This window comes from Stomoxys calcitrans, chromosome 5, assembly GCF_963082655.1.
Source record: "Stomoxys calcitrans chromosome 5, idStoCalc2.1, whole genome shotgun sequence".
NCBI lineage: Eukaryota > Metazoa > Arthropoda > Insecta > Diptera > Muscidae > Stomoxys > Stomoxys calcitrans.
In genome coordinates, this window is record NC_081556.1 from 150,944,644 (window position 1) to 150,967,024 (window position 22,381).

The window sequence follows — 22,381 nt, forward strand, 5'->3', positions numbered from 1 at the left end:
TAAAGCTTATCTGTCTTTGTTTTCTTACACTATCTTTACAAGTGATAAAGTTTGAATATGAAAAATGAATAAGAAAAAAAAAGAGAATTAAAACAAATTTTGTAAATAGTTTTTTAACAGTTAAGTCAAGTTATTTTTTTACCAACGAACAAATGAAGAAACCAATTCAACAAATTTTGGAATTTCCACCGATGCGTTGCAACAATTTAGTTGTCGGCATTTCTGCTGTAATAGGCATCATTGGCGGTGTGGTACTACTAACACGGACAACGAAATGCTATTTGGGGTAAGCAACTCACTCATATGATCACTATAATTATTTCTTTATTTCATTAGATTGTATTATGAAAATAGTTTTCCTAGTTACATATAGTCAATGGTTGGCAAATGAAACCAGTTCAATACACACAGAAAAAATTGCATTGAAGAAAATAAGTTTACGATCAGAAATTTTTAAACAAATTTAAAGTTTTTTTTTAAAACGTTTTAAAATTTATTTAAAATTTTTAAGAAATTTTTTAGAAATTTTTTAAAATTTTTTTAAAAATTTTTAAAATTTTTTTTACAAATTTTTTTCAAAAATTTAATTTTTTTTTTACAAATATTTCAAAATTCTTTTTACAAATTTTTTTTTGCAAATTTTTTTAAAATTTTTTTTCAAAATTTTTAATTTTTTTTTTCAAAATTTTTAAATTTTTTTTCAAAAATTTTAAAATTTTTTGCAACACTTTAAAAATTTTTTTCAACATTTTTAAAATTTTTTAAAACCTTTTTTAAAAAATTTTTAAAATTTTTTAAAAAATTAAAAAAAAAAATTATCAAAATCTCATTTTGTGGAAAATTTTGGTAAAATTTAATTTTTTTTTTTGAATTTTGTGAAAATTTTTTTTTCCAAAATGTCAATGTTTCGAATTTTTTTTTTTTCAAAACTTAATTTTAATAAATGTTATTTTTTTTATTTTTATTTTTTATCCGATTTCGCTGAAATTTGCAACAGTGAGTTATTTTAAGCCTCCCGATATCTAACTAAAATATGGATTAGATCAGTTCATATTTAGATATAGGTGCCATATAGACCGATCTCCTGATAAGGGGTCTGAAGGCCATAAAAGCTTTATTTTTTATCCGATTCCGCTGAAATTTGAAACAGTGAGTAGTTTAAGGACTACCAACATCTGACCCAAATATGGTAAAGATCGGACTATATTTAGATATAGCTGTCATATAGACCGATCCCGACAACTGACCCAAATATAGATTAGATCAGTTCATATTTAGATATAGCTGCCATATAGACCGATCTCCCGATAAGGGGTTCTGAAGGCCATAAAAGCTCTATTTTTTATCCGATTTTGCTGAAATTTGAAACAGTGAGTTATTTTTAGCCTCCTGATACCCGACCTAAATATGGTTCAGATCGGACTATATTTAGATATAGCTACCATATAGACCGATCTCCCCTAAAGGGGTCTGAAGGCCATAAAAGCTTTATTTTTTTATCCGATTTGGCTGAAATTTGGAACTGTGCGCAGTTTGAAGCCTCTCAACATCCGACCCAAATATAGTACAGATCGGACTATATTTAGATATAGCTGTCATACAGGCCGATCTCCCGATAAAGGGTCTGAAGTCCATAAAAGCCATATAGACCGATCTCCAGTTAAAGGGTCTGAATCCCATAGAAGCTTTACTTATTACCCGATTTCGTTGAAATTTGAAACAATGGGTAGATTTAGGTCTCCCCACGTCAGTTCCAAATATGGTTTGTATGGGACATTATTTAGATATAGCTTCCATACAGAGCGATCTGCCGATAAAGGGTCTGAAGACCATAAAAGATTATTTTTTATCCGATTTCGCTGAAATTTGAAATAGAAAATTTCACATTGACTTATATTTAGTAGACCACTCAATGTCCGTGCCGAATTTGGGTGCATAAGTTATCCAATTTTCAGCAGATTGTGGCGAAAGGGAGTTTACACCAGATTATGGCGAAAGGGAGTATCCAAAGTTCGGCCCGACCGAACTGAATGCATTTTTACTTGTGATATATATTTTTATACCCTCCACCATAGGATGGGGGTATACTAATTTCGTCATTCTGTTTGTAACACCTCGAAATATGCGTCTGAGACCCCATAAAGTATATATATTCTTGATCGCCATGTAATTTTAAGTCGATCTAGAAATGTCCGTCTGTCCGTCCGTCTGTCTGTCTGAAGCATGCTAAGTTTCGAAGGAGTAAAGTTAGCCGCTTGAAATTTTGCACAAATACTTTTTATTAGTGTAGGTCGGTTGTGATTGGAAATGGTCCAAATCGGTTCATGTTGTGATATAGCTACCATATTAACCGATCTTGGGTCATGACTTCTTGAGCCTCTAGAGGGCGCAATTCTCATCCGATTTGACTGAAATTTTGCACGTGGTGTTTTGGTATCACTTCCAAAAATTGTGCTAAGTATGGTTCAAATCGGTTCATGTTTTGATATAGCTGCCAGATACACCGATCTTGGGTCTTGACTTCTTGAGCCTCTAGAAGGCGCAGTTCTCGTCCGATTTGACTGAAATTTGGTGTCACTTCCAACAACTATGCTAAGTACGATTCAAATCTGTTAATAATCCATATTAACCGATCTTGGGTCTTGATTTCTTGAGCTTCTAGAGGGCGCAATTCTTATCCGTTGGATAAGTTGGATTTGAATAAGAGAAGTAAGATTTGATTGGTTTTCTATTGCGCTTATGAAACAAGTTGTCTTAAAGAGCCCTGTTCAAATTCAGATGTGTGCTTTACAATTTATTCTAGTTGGAATGGTTGTAAAGCCCCAATGATCCATTTGACATCTCCTGCTGATGATGTTCCTTGGTCGAAAATGAAATCACGATACAGGAAACCAGTCAAATGCTTTTGGCAACAGCACACTGCTGACTTTTAAATATTTTTTGCTTTACTATTCTTTGCCTAGAAAGCATTAAATAATGGTCTAAAGCCGGAAAATATCCTGCAATGGGAGCTCAATAATATTGTTTATTTTTGTAAAATTGTTCTTAAGGAAAAAATTTTTATTTCATGGAAAATTTAATCGACATTTTTGCCAAATGTTTAAGATAAGGTTTTCTCAAACATAAATTTCACACTTATTATGTCAGTGTTTCTGTAATTTTTTTAATTACATAAATCCACCATAAGACAGCCAACCCTATATATGGATGAGACAGGAAAACTGGCTCCGCAAAAGTAGAGCCCATATATGTTTCATTCATAACTCGGCCACTAATAGGCTTGTTTGTTAGTTTTAATACCATTATTTGCACAGCAAAACAATCGACTCAGTTACTCGCTGGCGGATTGGATCAAATTACCTAATGTCTCCATTCAAATGCAATTGTCGTTTTTCAAGCAAGACTAAATTGAAAAATAGTTTTTTGCAAAACAAAAAAAAAAGAAGTGCGACATAACACCACCACCATTATCATCATCATCATTCAAACACCACAGTTAACAAAACAGCCATCCAACAAGTCAGTCATCCAGCCAACCAGCCAGCAAGCTATTCATTCATTTATTCCCCATATAGCTGCCATCCAAGCATGAGTAGTCAAACAGAGATACTCAGTCAGTCAGTCACTCGACTCGATTCGATTCATAGTCCATTGCTGATGGCTGGGGGCCCCGGACCATGGTAATACGGCGTTTTAAAAGCGACTCATGTCTCAGCACCTCTTAAGTGTCATTTAAAGTCAGCTTTGTTCGTTTTGCTTTTCTTTTAATTTTTCCTGGGTTTTAAACCACCATCATCATCACCACTGCTACTACACCACCTCAATTAATTATGCCAGGAAGAAGAAGAAGAAAAAATAATGACAACTAGGAAAAACTCGACAATGACATACCCCCAAAGTTATAGCAAAAACTAGCCGTAGTTAAAAAAACAAAAACCAAACAAACACCGCCAGTCAATAATTTTTAACTGACACTACCACAAAATCCATGTTGGAGAGAAGTGCCAATATCTTCCTGCGCTTTGACTATGTAATTGAATACTTCCGCCACACTTCAAGACAAATGGCTCTGGCCGCCAAAGTCTTCATCTATTTTGGGCGCCGATGGCCTGTGTCTATGATGAATATCGAAGGCTTACAAATTGCGGATGCGTTTTTGTTCAAGTGAAGTTCATCACAGACTTTATGACATATTTTTGACACTTGAAGAGCCAAGTCATTACGAGTTGTAAGATGTATCATATATCAAACTTCATACAACACTAGGTACTCATCTTAGTGGATAAAATTACGGTAAAAAACTAATCTGTAATTTTAGCTTAATAATTAAGTATGGATTTGCAGGCCAAACTGACACAAAAGTTACAAAATAATCGAAAAAGAAGATAAAATAGGTGAAACATGCGGTAAATTCCGAATTCAGTTTTTATACCCAGCACCATAGGATGGGAGGTATACTAATCTATTCATTCCGTGTGTAACACCTCCAATTATTGATCTGCAAACCCATAAAGTAAATATACGTAGAAAAAAAAATCGATGAACAATTTTAATTAAAAATTTAATTGAAAATAAAATGAAAAAATTAATTGATTCAATATTTTTTCGATAAATTATAAATAAAATAGCAATCCCACGGCAGCCGATTTTACAAAACGGATTTTAAAAAGAAGATTCAAACAATTTCAAAAATGTTTCTTTAAATTTAAAATATAAATTAGAAATGTCAAAAAAAATTTTAATTGGATCAATTACAAAATTAATTGAAAATTTAAAAATTTGCAATCATTTTTTTTATTGGATATGCAATTTTTTAATTAAAATTTTTTTCAATTACTTCGTCAAAAAACTATGATTGATATTATCATTTTGGTGATTGAAGCAGTTTCAATAAAAAATTAATTGAGTCAATTAATTTCATGATTGAAACCGATTTCTATTTTTTTGTATCGATATTCTGAGTCGATCTAGCCATGTCCGTCTATCCATCCGCCTGTCGAAATCACGACAGCGTTCGAACGAATAACAATATCCGCTTGAAATTTTGCGCAGATACTTCTTATCAATATAGGTCGCTGTGGATTGTGAATGTGCGATATCGCTTCAGATTTGTATATAGCCCCCATACAAAAGGCAAAAGGACTTGGACTTGATTTCCAATGTCAGTGCTGAGTATGATCTAAATCAGTCTATAAACTGATATAGTACTCAGATTTGACTTCTTGAGCCCCTCGAAGCCCTCAGTTTTCATTCGATTTGGTTGAAATTTGGCACCAGGATTTCCATTCTGACTTCCAATATCAGTCCCTAATATTATACTATATATTATATTATAAACTGATATAGTCCTCAACTACTGGAGACCATAACAGCCGCAACCAATTCCCGATTTGATTGTTGGTAAATAATTCAAATACGAACTAAGTTAACAAAGGCAACTTTTTAGCGGAATGATGGTGGATACTCAAAATTCCGCCCGGCCGAACTTAACACGTTTTACTTGTTGTCGAGTTGCTTTATTTGCTTACAACTATTGGTTAGACTTAACATACAGACCCCAACCAAAAACAATGTATTTAATGGGTAGCTTACATGACACATCATGATGCATGGTCAACTTCAAAAATTTTTTCCTGTTCTTTCGATATTTAATATTCTTGTGGTCAAGGTACAGGTATCATTTGTTGTTCGTAAAATTTTGCACAAGTCACATCTTTGGTCCAAGAACGGTCGCACAAGACGTTCTATTTAATTTTCCAACATGTGTGCAAAATTTTATCGAAATCGGTTTAGTTTTAGGTATTATTCCCATATATATCTCTCATCCGACGGACTTTTAAGGCTCTAGTGCCATAATTTTGCTCCGATCTTTACAAAATTTTGCATAAAACGTTCAAATAAATGTTCCAACATGTGTGCCTAATTTTATTAAAATCGGTTCAGTTTTAAATATAGCTCCCATATATGTATATTTCATCCGATATGGCCTTTAAAGGCTCTACTAGCCAAAATTTAGGTCCGATCTCTACAAGATGTTTCTATTTAATGTTCCAACATGTGTGCACAATTTTATCAAAATCGGTTCAGTTTTAGGATAGTTCCCATATAAATCTCTCATCCGATATGGCCTTTTGAGGCTCTAGTAGCAATAATTTTGGTCCGATCTCTACAAAATTTTGCTCAAGATGTTCTATTTCATGTTTCAATATGTGTGCATAATTTTACCAAAATTTGTTCAGTTTTAAGTCTCATCCGATTTAGCTTAAAGTTCCTCAAATGACTTCCAATACGCGTGGTAAGAGTGGCCCCATATAAACCGATCTCCTGATAAGTCTTCTACGTCGCCAAGAAGCTAAAATTTTTGGCTGATTTGGCGGAAATTTTGTACTACAGTACATATGTGCCCTTCAACTAAGTTAATTTCGGTTAGGTAAGGTTTAAAAGAGGGTGCAGATATTAATCCACCCCATTCCAATATGGGCATACACCTAAGCCTGTAATCGGTTTGTTGTGCCCTCTAAATACTAAAAAGTAACATGGGATTAGAAAATTTAAGTCAGGAATTATGTGCTACTGCCAAAATCCCAAATTGTTTCCCAAACCATGCTCCGAAGTAGATCTGGTATTGTGTCCACAACCAAGTGCCGGTGTCTGTTAACCTTGAAAGCCTAACTATGATATAGAAAATGGGCCAACGTCTCATCATCTTCCCCACATGCCTTACACATTTCATTCATTTTCTTAATTTTTGTACATTTTTAGTACAATGGTGGTGAATTCCTAAGATTGGGCTCAGCCGAACTTTTTTACATTTTTATTTTTTTTTCGATCCCTATCGTTGAGCTTAAACTTGAATCGAACAACACTCATTGATATATGAGAGGTGTAGAGCTGGCAAAATATCGATGGCTCTATTGATACTATCGATATTTAATTTTTTGACTGAATATCGATTGATATTTTTCCGTGGATACTATCGAAGAGTTAATTTTTTGCAAAACTAAACAAAAATAAGCAATCGTACACTGAATGTATCCTTTAAAATACGATTCGCCTATAGAGGGCGCTATTTTTAATCAATTAGACTAACAATGATTTCTCTCATGACTTCCAACTGCCTTTATTAACCTAGGTTTTATTTGGTTTGTGCATTGATATTGTTTCTATATAAATCGATCTCCTGATTTGTACTTCTCATTTTCGTTTGAAATATAGCTGATGGGTAATTAACGATAGTATCGATACTATCGATATTTATTACTAAAACTATTGAAAATATCAAATGTTGCCATTATCGATAGTTTGCCATCTCTAGAAGTTTGCCCCTGTTCCTTAGTGGAATGTTAATGGGCAAATTTTCATTTGTACATTCGATGAATGTGTGTTTGATATACCGTATAAACTATCCCTAAGTGGCAAAGCGGGGGAATTTCTTCATTTGATTGCAATCGATAATATTTGAAATCAATAAAAAATCAAATTTTACACCAATAATGCAAACCGTTATGATTGTACTTGTCCTTGAGTTTATTTTTGCTACCTACATCTTTTTATCTTGCTTGGGGGTCCGAGCATATGTTCATTTAGTAACGGTATCCTATATAAATTGTTTTTGTTCAATGGCCTGAGAGAGCAAAAGAGCGATCTGCTTGGGACCAACAAAAACAAATGCATACAGTGCGTATGTTAAGAGAGTTATTACTCTCTGTTACTAACAAATTAGTTAGAATACAGCCTCACTCTCTTACAACAAGCAGTTATGAGATAAGTATAGCATATATATATGCATACGTATGTATTTGGTGTTATAGGCTTACAAATACTACGAACAAAAATCATTGATAAATCTTAAAACAATAACAATGTCCCGCACAAATTGAGATATACATACATGAAAGGTGTTAACAAATCACCAGAATTTAAAATACATTTCACACCACAATATGGCCACGAGCCATCAGACAGACAAACGGAAGGAGTTGCGTGGCGTCATGGAAAAAAACGCATGTTTTGAATAATAAAACATATTGCAATCTTTGGGTTATTTTCCAACCAATGTTTGTGGGTTCGGTGATAGAAATATGAATGCAAACATGGTCTACAATCCTTAGCAGCCATACAGAGTCTGGGGTGTAGTACAACCATATTCGCGCTTATGGCCAAGCCATAGCAAATGGTGATATCCACATGTTGTTGATATAAGGGACCACCACCACCACCACTAAATTGTCGTTCGTTAACATAATTATGGCCATGTCATATTTTAACATAAATCTAATTTGTTTCTCTTTTCTTCCTCTTCTTCCTCCACGCTGAAAAAAACGAAAAACTTGCTACAAAGCGAGAAAAAAGAAAGGTTGTTTGTTTGCCGATTTTGCAACCGGAAATGTAGTCTCATGCACAAAAGCCCAATTTGTAGTTTGCCACCAGTAGTTTGGCATATTCCATATCTAACACCAGACTTTTTGGTCATAAATCCCAAAAAAATGTTTTTATGGTTTATGGTCTTTTTCAGGGTTTCTTTCAATTATTTGACACGCCGTACTTTGAGTGCACTCATGAATGCATTACCTCAACTGCATTCAAGTTGTTGCCTGGGTAGGTTTAGCCATTTCTCCATGATTTGTTGTCGGCTTTTACATTTTGCCAATAAATATGGCAAATATGGTCATTTGGCCTGGTGTCATTGTTGGCGTTTCTTTTTTAATTTTTTTATGATGATGATGTGTTGTTGTGTGTTTTGGGGTGGAGATGGGTGTCTTTCTAATTTCAAGCACGTTTTGCCCACTGTTGTTAATAAATCGCAAGAGGAAGGAAGCTTTTAAGGTATAGAAAAATTGCCAGCCAAACAGAAAAACTTAACAATAAGTCAAAGAACTCTTAAGACACTTAAATGGGCGCTTGTACATCGAGGGGTAAAAAAAAGCACAACAAAAGGCATTTTTTCCACTCGACTAAGAAGTTGCCACATATACGAGAGGAAAACAAATTTTATTAAAAAACAAAATTTGGCATGAAATTTATTCTGAACATAAAATATTATTTTATTTCATTAAAAAATTTTTTGAAAATTTCCTATAAAAACAAATTTTTATGAAATTCTGCGTTAAGATCAAATCTCCATAAAATGTTCTCTTAAGCTAAAATTTCTATGAATTTTCTCTAAAATCTGAATTTCCTTGAAGTTTTCTTTTAAACTAACATTTCCATGATATGTTCTCTAAAGCCAACATTTCCATTACTTTTTTCCAAAAACAAAATTTCCATTAAATTTCTTTTCAACTAAAAATTCCATAAAATTTTCTCTTAACTTTCCGACAGTTGAATCATCCTTGCCGTTGTACAAGATCCACAGAAAACTTGTACTTTTTTGTGGGATTTTATATGAAAGTGCATTTGTAAATTTTTAAATTTTTAATTGAACAAGGTCCCCAGGGACCTTCTCACCCGCGGATTAAGACAAATTTTCTATAAATGTCCATAGAGTATATTCATTTTGTCATTCCATTTGCAACACATCGAAATATCTATTTCCAACCCTATAAAGTAAAGGGTGATTTTTTTGAGGTTAGGATTTTCATGCATTAGTATTTGACAGATCACGTGGGATTTCAGACATGGTGTCAAAGAGAAAGATGCTCAGTATGCTTTGACATTTCATCATGAATAGACTTACTAACGAGCAACGCTTGCAAATCATTGAATTTTATTACCAAAATCAGTGTTCGGTTCGAAATGTGTTCAAATTTTGACAAATTTTGTTCAGCGATGAGGCTCATTTCTGGTTGAATGGCTACGTAAATAAGCAAAATTGCCGCATTTGGAGTGAAGAGCAACCAGAAGCCGTTCAAGAACTGCCCATGCATCCCGAAAAATGCACTGTTTGGTGTGGTTTGTACGCTGGTGGAATCATTGGACCGTATTTTTTCAAAGATGCTGTTGGACGCAACGTTACGGTGAATGAACACATTTCGAACCGAACACTGATTTTGGTAATAAAATTCAATGATTTGCAAGCGTTGCTCGTTAGTAAGTCTATTCATGATGAAATGTCAAAGCATACTGAGCATCTTTCTCTTTGACACCATGTCTGAAATCCCACGTGATCTGTCAAATACTAATACATGAAAATCCTAACCTCAAAAAAATCACCCTTTATATATATTCTTGATCAGCGTAAAAATCCAAGACGATCTAGCCATGTCTGTTGAAATCTCGCTACAGTCTTTAAAAAGGGAGATATTGAGCGGAAACTTTGCATAGATTCTTTTTTTGTTCATAAGCAGGTTAAGTTTGAAGATGGGCTATATCGGACTATATCTTGATATAGCCCCCATATAGACCGATCCGCCGATTTAGGGTCTTAGGCCCAGAGACAGAGCGTTGTGTTAGGTCCTTCGACATCCTTCTTCAATTTCACTCAGATCGATCCAGATTTGAACGGCTGACATATAAACCGATCTGTTGATTTTACGTTTTGGGCCCTTAAGGCGCATTTATTGTCCGATGATGCTGAAATTTGGGACAGTGGGTTAAGTTAAGGCCCTTTATATATTTCTGCAATTTTGCCTAGAACGATCAAGATTTGCATATAGCTGCCATATAGGCCGATCCCTCGATTTAAGGTTTTGGGCCCATAAAAGGCTCATTTATTGTCAGATGTCCCCGAAATTTGGGACAGTGAGTTGTTTTAGGCCCTTCGACATCCTTCTTCAATGTGGCCCAGATTGGTCCAGATTTGAATATAGCTGCCATATAGACCGATCTCTCGATTTAAGGTTTTGGGCCCATAAAAGGCACATTTATTGTCCGATTTCGCCGAAATTTGAGACAGTGGGTTAAGTTTAGCCCCTCGACATATTTCTGCAATTTGGCCTAGATCGATCAAGATTTGCATATGGCTGCCATATAGGCCGATTTCTCGATTTAAGTTTTTGGGTCCATAAAGGGCTCATTTATTGTACGATGTCGCCGAAATTTGGGACAGTGAGTTGTGTTAGGCCCTCCGACATCCTTCTTCAAAGTCGCCCAGATCGGTTCAGATTTGAATATAGCTGCCATATAGACCGATATCTCGATTTAAGTTTTTGGACCCATAAAAAGCGCAATTTTTGTCCGATGTCGCCGAAATTTGGGACAGTGGGTTAATTTAAGCCCCTTGACATATTTCTGCAATTTGGCCTGGATCGATCCAGATTTGCATATGGCTGACATATAGGCCGATTTCTCGATTTAAGTTTTTGGGCCATAAAGGGCTCATTTATTGTACGATGTCGCCGAAATTTGGGACAGTGAGTTGTGTTAGGCCCTCCGACATCCTTCTTCAAAGTCGCCCAGATCGGTTCAGATTTGAATATAGCTGCCATATAGACCGATATCTCGATTTAAGTTTTTGGACCCATAAAAAGCGCAATTTTTGTCCGATGTAGCCGAAATTTGGGACAGTGGGTTAAGTTAAGCCCCTTGACATATTTCTGCAATTTGGCCTGGATCGATCCAGATTTGCATATAGCTGCCATATAGGCCGATCTCTCGATTTTCGATTTTGAGGCCATAAAAACCGCATTTATTGTCCGATATCGCCGAAATTTGGGACAGTGGGTTATGTTAGGCTCTTCGACATTTGTCTGCAACTTGGCCCAAATCGGTCCAGATTTGGATAAAGCTGCCACATAGACCGATATATCTATTTAAAGCCTTGGCCCCATAAAAAGCGCATTTATAAACCGATTTTCGACATCTATGTCGTATATGGTTCAGATCGGTTTATTTTAAGATGTAGCGACTAAAAATATCAATATTTTGTTATACACAATTGAACAATGACTTGTACTTGGTCTTTGGTACTTTGGTAATTGGTCCAAATCGGAACATATTTCGATAAAGCTGCTATGGGGCATAAGGTATGCATTTTCACCGGATTTTGACAAACGGTGGTTTACATATATACCCGAGGTGGTGGGTATCCAATGTTCGGCCTAGCCGAACTTAACGCCTTTTTACTTGTTTTAAATAGAATTTTTTGGGACAAAAGTTCCAAGCAATTTGCTCGAAGACAAAATTTCCAAAAAACTTTTTGTAAAGACAAAATTTCCACAAAATTTTTTGTAAAAACAAAATTTTCATGAAATCTCCATGAATTTTTTTTTAAAGACAAAATTTCCATGAAATTTTCTCTAAAGACCAAAATTTCCATAAAGTTTTCTCTAGAGACAAAATTTCTCTAAAGAAAAATTTCCCATGAATCAACAAAAATTTGAATAAAATTGCCTTAAGACAAATTTTACTAAAATGTTCTCTAATGGAAAAATTTCCATGTAATGTTCTCTAATGACAAAATTTTCTTCAAACACAAAATTTCCATAAACTTTTTTTCTAAAGACAAAAATTTTCCATAAAATTTTCTGTTAAGACAAAATCTTTCTATAGAAAAATTTTCTTCAAAGACAAAGTCTATGAAATTTTCTCTAAAGACAAAAATTTCCATAAAATTTTCTTTTAAGACAAAATTTCCAGAAAATACTCATCAAAGCCTTTGTCTAAGACCTTCAAGTTCCATTATCTTTGTTTTATCGACGAAAGCTTTTACCTCTGTACCTACTACCACAAGCGTTTGCCACCTCCACTATCGATAAAACCGCTTTCAATGTTAATGTCTTTTTAAACCTCAGCCTAATCATTTAACAGTCATTTATTGCAGCGAAGCTTCAAACCATTTGATGAGAATTTAATAACTTTAACAAATTAACAGCAACAACAAAAATAACCATAAATACCCGCTATTGTTTTCTCTCAACACCTTTCTCTGCACACATAATCAAATTATTCTCCCTCTCTCAATACATGGTTTAGCTTAAAAAATTCTAATTTACTTGATACAAAATTTGTTTTTTTCCTTACCGAATTTGGCAGCTAGAAAATTTCTACTTCCATTACTTACTTTCCCCCAAAAAAGAGCAGTGTGCAGTAGATGGCTTAGTTGGTTGGTTAGCTTAAGTGGAAGGTAGTAAACATTCATTTTGGTCAATAGTGGTCGCTATACAAATACCAATTAGAATACTAATGCATTGATGGACATGCCTCAATTTGTTATGGTTCTTTTGAATGGGGAGCTAACAAGCAAAATGACCCAAGTCAGTAAAGGGGTATAAACTTGGAGGTGTATTAAATAAAATAAAATTACCAAAAAAAAAGTAAAATGAAATAAAATAAATTAAAATAAAATAAAATAAAAAAAATTAAATAAAACCCGCAATCCATTTGAACTGTAGATAGGCGGTTTTGACGATATCACGTTATTTGTTATTTTTCAATTTTCTCAACTTGAGCTATTTGGCTTTTTATGTAGAGTTCAAGTTTCGTTTTCTAACCTACCAAATTATTGTTCTTGTTGTAATTTCCTGTCCAAAAGCAGGCAGTTAAAACAAGAATATAACATATGTAAAAATGTTTGTATGTATGTAGTAAGCAGAAGCAGAAGAATCGATCACATAGCAAATGACAGCTGCGCAAGCGCGCACCCTCAAAACCAGCGAAAAGCCACACAGCAAACAAAACATCACAGTTAAAAAAAAAAATAGCTTCCCTAACCATGTCATATGCCTTGATCTGTCTGCATGTACATATGTACGTCCGTCCATTCTCCTCTGTCTGTTGTATAGTTTCACTCTTAGCCAAGAATTCACCCTGCCATTCCACCTGTAGAATGAAAATTGCTTTCAGTTCAATTGATATGCGTAACGAACTTAGCGGTGCCCTCGGCGTTAAAAGTTAATGTGGTCTTTTCATTTGTTAAAAAATTTTTAAATTTAATTTAATATTTGTGTTTTAAATATAAAGAAATTTATCAAAAAAAATTAATTTATGTTTTTCCCAAAGTGGCTGAGTAACAGAGTTTTTGCGGCGATGTAATGAGTGTGACGACCATCATTGAATTTTATGCCAATGTTCGGTATGTGTGTGAGTGTGTGCAACTATTTGTGTTGTGGTGTTGGCGATTTTTCCCAATTAAAATGCAATATTTTTAAACGATTTTCGCAACGGACACCTGACGGTGTTGTTTGTTTATTTTTCTTTTTTGCTTCTGCGTTGATTTTTTGCAAGCATTTCCTTTCATTATCTCACGTTGGAAAAACAAATTTAAAACAAAATGAAAACGCTTTTGCTTAAATTGATATTTGTGAAATGTTGGATATCTTAAAAAAATATTTTTGTTAAAATTTTTTAGTTTATGAAGTTTTGTACTCATTTTTCGCAATTGCAATGAAAATGCATTTTTTTTTCTTTTGTTGTCAGTTTTATATTTAATTATCATATGACAACATATTAGAAAAGGTGAAATGAATAGTGGTGAGCAATACTTATCCAAAATATCACAATTTTTATTTTCATGAACAATGGTGTTCAGTTCATAATGGGAGGTGAAATCAAGGAAACCCATAGAAAATTTTTTTATATTTATGGATAAGAACTGCCTCCTATGGGGGTTTAAAAAGTAAAAGTCGTTAGATGGGTGAGAAAAACGCCCTCTAGTGACCGAATCAGCAAATTCGAGATCGAGTTAGATTCGGGCCTTACCAGGTTAAGATGTTAGTCATACACCTATAAAAGAAAGTCTGCTGATATTAGCAAACACTGTCTGATGACTGCTATCATAAAGTTGTAAAAGAAGAGTGAAATAAAATAAAATAAAATAAAATAAAATAAAATAAAATAAAATAAAACAAAATAAAATAAAATAAAATAAAATAAAATAAAATAAAATAAAATAAAATAAAATAAAATAAAATAAAATAAAATAAAATAAAATAAAATAAAATAAAATAAAATAAAATAAAATAAAATAAAATAAAATAAAATAAAATAAAATAAAATAAAATAAAATAAAATAAAATAAAATAAAATAAAATAAAATAAAATAAAATAAAATAATATAAAATAAAATAAAATAAAATAAAATAAAATAAAATAAAATAAAATAAAATAAAATAAAATAAAATAAAATAAAATAAAATAAAATAAAATAAAATAAAATAAAATAAAATAAAATAAAATAAAATAAAATAAAATAAAATGAAATAAAATAAAATAAAATAAAATAAAATAAAATAAAATGAAATAAAATAAAATAAAATAAAATAAAATAAAATGAAATGAAATAAAAAAAATAAAATAAGATTAAATAAAATAAAATAAAATAAAATAAGATTAAATAAAATAAAATAAAATACAACAACTAAAAAGGCGTTAGGTTCTGCTGGGCCGAACTTTGGATACCCACCACCTCTGGTATATATGTAAACCACCTTTCGTCATAATTCGAAAAATGCATAATTTAAACCCCCATAGCAGCTATATCAAAATATGGTCCGATTTGGACCAAATCTTTTTGGTAGCCATATCCAAATATAGACCGATCTGAACCATTTACGACACGGATGTCGAAATGCCTAACATAAGTCACTGTGTCAAATTTCAACGAAATCTGATTATAAATCTGCCTTTTATGGAGCCAAGACTTCAAGTCGACAGATCGGTCTATATGGCAGCTATATCCAAATCTGAACCGATCTAGACCAAATTGAAGAGGGGTGCCGAAGGGCCTAACACAACTCACTGTTCCAAATTTTGGCGAAATTGGAGAATAAATGCGCCGTTTATGGGCCCAAGACCTTAAATCGAGAGATCGGCCTATATGGCAGCTATATCTAAATCTGGACCGATCTTAGCCAAATTGAAGGAGGATGCCGACTGCCTTAGCACAACTCACTGTCCCAAATTTTGGCAAAATCGAACAATAAATGCGTCTTTTATGGGCCCAAAACCTTAAATCGAGAGGTCGGTGCATATGGTAGCTATAACTAAATCTGTACCGATCTCGGCCAAATTGAAGGAGGATGTCGAAGGGTCTAACACAACGCACTGTTCCAAATTTCGACGACATCGGACAATAAATGTGTCTTTTATGGGTCCAAGACCTTGAATCGGGAGATCGGTCTATATGACAGCTATATGCGAATCTGAACCAATCCGTGCCAAATTGGAAAAGGATGTTGAAAGACCTAACATAACTCACTGTCCCAAATTTCGGCGACATCGGATTATAAATGTGTCTTTTATGGGCCCAAAACCTTAAATCGAGAGATCGGCCTATATGACAGCTATATGCAAATCTTAACCAATCTGAGCCAAATTGGAAAAGGATATTGAAAGACCTAACATAACTCACTGTCCCAAATTTCCGCGACATCGGACAATAAATGCGTCTTTTATGGGCCCAAAACCTTAAATCGAAAGGTCGGTGCATATGGCAGCTATATCTAAATCTGCACCGATCTCGGCCAAATTGAAGCAGGATGTCGAAGGGCCTAACACAACGCACTGTTCCAAATTTCGGCGACATCGGACAATAAATGCGACTTTTATGAGCCCAAGACCTTAAATCGAGAGATCGGTCCATATGGCAGCAATATCTAAATCTGCACCGATCTCGGCCAAATTGAAGGAGGATGTCGAAGGGCCTAACACAACTCACTGTCCCAAATATTGGCAAAATCGGACAATAAATGCGCCTATTATGGCCCTATGACCTTAAATCGAGAGATCGATCTACATGGCAGTTATATCCAAATCTTGGCCGATCTGGGCCAAATTGAAGAAGAATGTTGACACAAAAGAAAATAAAGTAAAAACACTTACGTTCTCTATAGAATCAGGAAGTAAAATCTGGAGATGGGTTTATATGAAAGCTATATCAGCTTTCCGATCAGACTTGGCATACGTGTCGGAAATCATAACAAAATTTCAGCCGATTGGCCCATTCACAATCCCCAACGATCTACATCGATTTGAAGTATATGTGCAAATTTTCAATCAAATTGCTTTAATCGTCTAGACGCTGACGTGATTTTCACAGACAAATGGACAGACGGACGTTCATGGCTAAGTCGACTCAGTACGTCAAACCGTTATAGAATAGAGAAGCGCAAAAAATTTAGCGGTGGTAATCTCACCTCTAATGCTGTTCAATAGGAAATATAAGAGCAAAATAGGAAATATCAGAGCAATAATCGATTTTTACTCGTTGATATGTTGAGAGACAAACCGACGGACTGACAGAAATCGCGAAATTGACTTAAAATGTCATGCCCATCGGGGATCTATACATTATGGTTAAAACTTTTCAAGGTTTAAGCAATGGATGGAAAAATTAAATTTGTCCCCATCCTATGACAGAGGACGCAAAAAAATTAACCTATGGCCTCTCGATTTATTTTAGGCTGAAATTTACTTTTATAGCCCTCACAAGTGCAATGGGGCTAAACACCTCAACACCACACTTAACAACACCAATGACCTTCAACTTGTCGCTCTGTCTGTGTGTCGGCCTGCCTGGCTTTCCGAGCGAATAAAAAAATCCATTACCATATTGAAATGTAGCTGATGCTGACGTTTCATGGAACTCCATTAGCGAACTATAAACAACAAAAAAAACTTAGTCTATTTTATTTATTTTTTGGGAAAATTAAAATCAGTTGAAAATTCAAAACAAAACAAAAATGTGTTATGGTGACCCATGCAGTGTTCATTGTTTTGTTGTTACCTTTTTTTTTTTTCATGGTCAGCTTGTTGGCCATTCTCTTCTTGCTGCACGAGTGTTGGGGATGGACAGCTCCAATGTTGGTTATGAATTTAATTGAGGCATTTGTTTTCCTTTTTTCACATTGTTGTTATAGTTGTTGTTGTTTTTTAAGCTATTGTGATTGTCATGAGAATGAGTTTGGAAAAAATTTTAGAATTTTTCCACAACCTGCATTAAAGACCCAATTTTGGTTGGAAATTGTGTGTGCGAGTAAGGGAAAAGTTGAAAAATAACTCTAATCGCATTAAATTTAAAATTCCAGCTCCATTCAACTGCCAACACTGGAAAATGCATGCCACATATTAATGCAACTTTCCAATTGTGTTTTTTCTTTCCAAAGCGGCTTCAATCAAAAATTTCTCATATAATTGAGGCTATGCCCTAAAAGTTCCACAGCAAACCAAGTAATGTGTGAAATAATGAAGAGATTTGCTTTTACCGGCAATAATTATAAATAAACATCATCAACAGCTACAACAACAACAACAACATCACAATTATGTACAAGATTAACAACACTGATCAGTCACTGGCGGTTTTTTGGTTTTTGTTGTTGTCTTCAAAATTATTGCTCATAAATCACTGATGAAAGTATGTTGAAAATATCTCAACATGCCGAGGTTTCCTCAAAAATCACCGCCACTGGCCAATCGATGGGACTTTCAATAATCACAACATGGCCCAAGAGAAATTTCGATGTTGAGTGATTTTTGTAATTAAAGCGCTTTGGTTTATTTTTTTGTTTGCCTTGGTCATGTCTTTAATTACTGAACATCACAATTTGCCAAGATGATGATCTCTGGCTAAATGATTAAGAAATTAAATAACACTCTAAGAGTACAAGGCTGTGAAGAGTTTTAGGATTGCCTATGATTTATCCACGATCTAAATTACAATGCTGTACTTCCCTTAGAGTTACAAAATTGCATAGTGATGAAAGTATTCACTAGGGCAAACAAAAGTAAAATTGGCAGTGGTAAAGATAAGATATTTCGTATCTAGATTTTCTATTGGGTTAAGTAAGATGTTCGAAACAAAATTTTTTAAAAATAAATTTCTAAGGAAGTTTTTCCAAAATTTTATTTCTATGGGAAATTTTGTCAAAATTTCATTTCTATGGGAAATTTTGTCAAAATTTCATTTCTATGGGAAATTTTGTCAAAATTTTATTTCAATAGGAAATTTTGTCAAAATTTCATTTTTATAGAAAATTTTGTCAACATTTTATTTCTACAGAAAATTTCGTCAAAATTTTATTTCTACGGAAAATTTTGTCAAAATTTTATTTCTACAGAAAATTTTGTTAAAAATTTAATATTTATGGAAAATTTTGTCAAAATTTTATTTCTTTAGAAAATTTTGTCAAAATTTTATTTCTTTAGAAAATTTTGTCAAAATTTTATTTTTATGGAAAATTTAGTCAAAATTTTATTTCTATAGAAAAATTTGAAACATTTTAATTTTATAAAAAATTTTGACAAAATTTTATTTCTATAAAAAATTTTGTCAAAATTTTATTTCTATAGAAAATTTTGTCAAAATTTTATTTCTATAGAAAATTTTGTCAAAATTTTATTTCTATAGAAAATTTTGTCAAAATTTTATTTCTATAGAAAATTTTGTCAAAATTTTATTTCTATAGAAAATTTTGTCAAAATTTTATTTCTATAGAAAATTTTGTCAAAATTTTATTTCTATAGAAAATTTTGTCAAAATTTTATTTCTATAGAAAATTTTGTCAAAATTTTATTTCTATAGAAAATTTTGTCAAAATTTTATTTCTATAGAAAATTTTGTCAAAAATTTATTTCTATAGAAAATTTTGTCAAAATTTTATTTCTATAGAAAATTTTGTCAAAATTTTATTTCTATAGAAAATTTTGTCAAAATTTTATTTCTATAGAAAATTTTGTCAAAATTTTATTTCTATAGAAAATTTTGTCAAAATTTTATTTCTATAGAAAATTTTGTCAAAATTTTATTTCTATAGAAAATTTTGTCAAAATTTTATTTCTATAGAAAATTTTGTCAAAATTTTATTTCTATAGAAAATTTTGTCAAAATTTTATTTCTATAGAAAATTTTGTCAAAATTTTATTTCTATAGAAAATTTTGTCAAAATTTTATTTCTATAGAAAATTTTGTCAAAATTTTATTTCTATAGAAAATTTTGTCAAAATTTTATTTCTATAGAAAATTTTGTCAAAAATTTATTTCTATAGAAAATTTTGTCAAAATTTTATTTCTATAGAAAATTTTGTCAAAATTTTATTTCTATAAAAAATTGTGTCAAAATTTCATTTCTATAGAAAATTTTGTCAAAATTTTATTTCTATAGAAAATTTTGTCAAAATTTCATTTCTATAGAAAATTTTGTCAAAATTTTATTTCTATAGAAAATTTTGGCAAAATTTTATTTCTATGGAAAATTTTGTCAAAATTTTATTTCTATGGAAAATTTTGTCAAAATTTTATTTCTCTGGAAAATTTTGTCAAAATTTTATTTCTATAGAAAATTTTGTCAAAATTTTATTTCTATAGAAAATTTTGTCAAAATTTTATTTCTATAGAAAATTTTCTCAAAATTTTATTTCTATAGAAAATTTTGTTAAAATTTTATTTCTATAGAAAATTTTCTCAAAATTTTATTTCTATAGAAAATTTTCTCAAAATTTTATTTCTATAGAAAATTTTCTCAAAATTTTATTTCTATAGAAAATTTTCTCAAAATTTTATTTCTATAGAAAATTTTCTCAAAATTTTATTTCTATAGAAAATTTTCTCAAAATTTTATTTCTATAGAAAATTTTTTCAAAATTTTATTTCTATAGAAAATTTTCTCAAAATTTTATTTCTACAGGAAATTTTGTCAAAATGTTATTTCTCTGGAAAATTTTGTCAAAATGTTATTTCTATAGAAAATTTTGTCAAAATTTTATTTCTATAGAAAATTTTGTCAAAATTTTATTTCTGTAGAAAATTTTCTGAAAATTTTATTTCTGTAGAAAATTTTCTGAAAATTTTATTTCTATAGAAAATTTTGTTAAAATATTTTTTCTATAGAAAATTTTTTAAAATTTGAGTCCCATATTGTCATAACCTATTTGACGTATTTTTAGGAGAAAAATCGCCACCTAGACTTGAAAGCAAATTTTAATATCATATTCGTAATCTGCTCCCAAAAATCTATCATTTGAATCCCTTATAGCCGGCTGATATGCCCATTTGGGGGTATTCAGGGGTGGTGCGACTCCCATTATTTGGGCCTAATTTTGTATGGCATATTTGTAATCTACTGCCGGTTACTTTTCATTTGAGTCCCATATTGATAGGAACGTCGAATATATCTGTTTAGAGGAGTTTTGAGGTTGGGGTTACTCGCTGGGTACTTGAACCCAAAATTTATTAACGATGTTCGTTTTCTAGTCTCCAATACCTTTCTCTTGATACCTATATTGTGTCTATCAGTCCACTTTTGGTTTTGGGTGGCGTTTTTGGGGTAAGGGGGAGAGTACGCTACCATCCGATATCTAAACATTATATAACCTATGTTTCCTTGCACAAAAACTTACACAATCTGTGAACATTTTAAGAAAATCGGTCCGAGTCTCATATAGTCATGATGGGTCATATGCCGATTTGGGGCGTTTTTGGGGCGTGGGGTGACCCCCTACACTTCGTTCTGATTTTGTAGGCCCGATTCGTAATCTACTCTCAAATACCTTTCATTTTAGCCCCATACTGATATGGACGTTCAATTTGTCTGCTTTTAGAAGATTTGGGGTTAGGGCGACTTTCTGGGTATTTGGACCCAATTTTTAATACCCTATTCGTATTCAACTCTTCAATACCTTTCATTTGATATCCATATTGTCTTACCGGTCCACTTTTGATTTTGGGTGGTGTTTTTTGGGGTAACGGGGGAGGGTCTTCCCCCTTCCGATATAAACAAATTATAAAGCTTATTCCTTCCTCCTGACTATATTCGTAATCTACTCCCGAATACCTTTCATTTGAGTCCCATATTGTCATGCTCGTCCAATAAACCTCTTTTAGGGTATTTTGGGTTGGGGCAGGCCCCCATTAACCTGGACCCAATTTTTAATATAAAATTCATACTTTACTCCCGAATACCTTTCATTTGAGTCCCATATTATCCTGATCGGTACACTCTTATTTTTGGGTAGTACTTTTGGGGTAAGGGGGAGGGTCCGACCTCGTTCCGATATCAAAAAAATTATATAGCCTATGTTTCCTTCCAGACCAATCTACACAATCTGTGAAAATTTCGGTTCAGCCGTTTTTGAGTCTATACGGAACAAACAAAAAAAAAATACCGACAAACAAACACAATTCAGTGGCTAGGACTTGACCTCAAATTTTTAAATAAGTTTCGTACTCTCCTTCCAATTACCTTTCATTTGATACCCATATTGGCGCAATCGGTAAATATGTCATTATTGGGTTTTAGGTTTGGGCGGAACCCTCGACACTTTCATTTGATACCCATATTGTCAGAATTGGTAAGATTGCTGGTTTGCGATAGGGCGTCTCCCACGATTACTTGATCCCAAAGTTTTATACCAATTTTGTGTTTTCAGATTATAATAAAGAGGCATACAAAATTTTGCCCGCCCCCCTCACAAATATCACTTTTTTCACTGGAGGCCGAACTCCACCACCTGGTAAACATTTTATTTATATAGAAAATTTTGTAAAAAATTTAATCAGACAGCCGGA

At 32.6% G+C, this 22,381-nt stretch overlaps 1 protein-coding gene across 11 annotated transcripts in view; it reads left to right on the top strand.

The window, feature by feature from the left end:
• The window catches only part of LOC106081450 (uncharacterized), a 207,009-nt gene that overhangs the window by 68,752 nt on the left and 115,876 nt on the right, over window positions 1-22,381 (top strand). The window contains exon 1 of one of the 11 annotated variants that reach the window (XM_013243403.2): window positions 81-286. The exons of the other annotated variants lie outside the window; for them this stretch is intronic. Within the exon in view, the coding sequence (XP_013098857.2) occupies window positions 153-286 (134 nt within the window). The 5' untranslated portion in view covers window positions 81-152. Of the gene's footprint in view, window positions 1-80; window positions 287-22,381 lie in introns of those variants that run through there. 11 annotated transcript variants of the gene reach the window in all.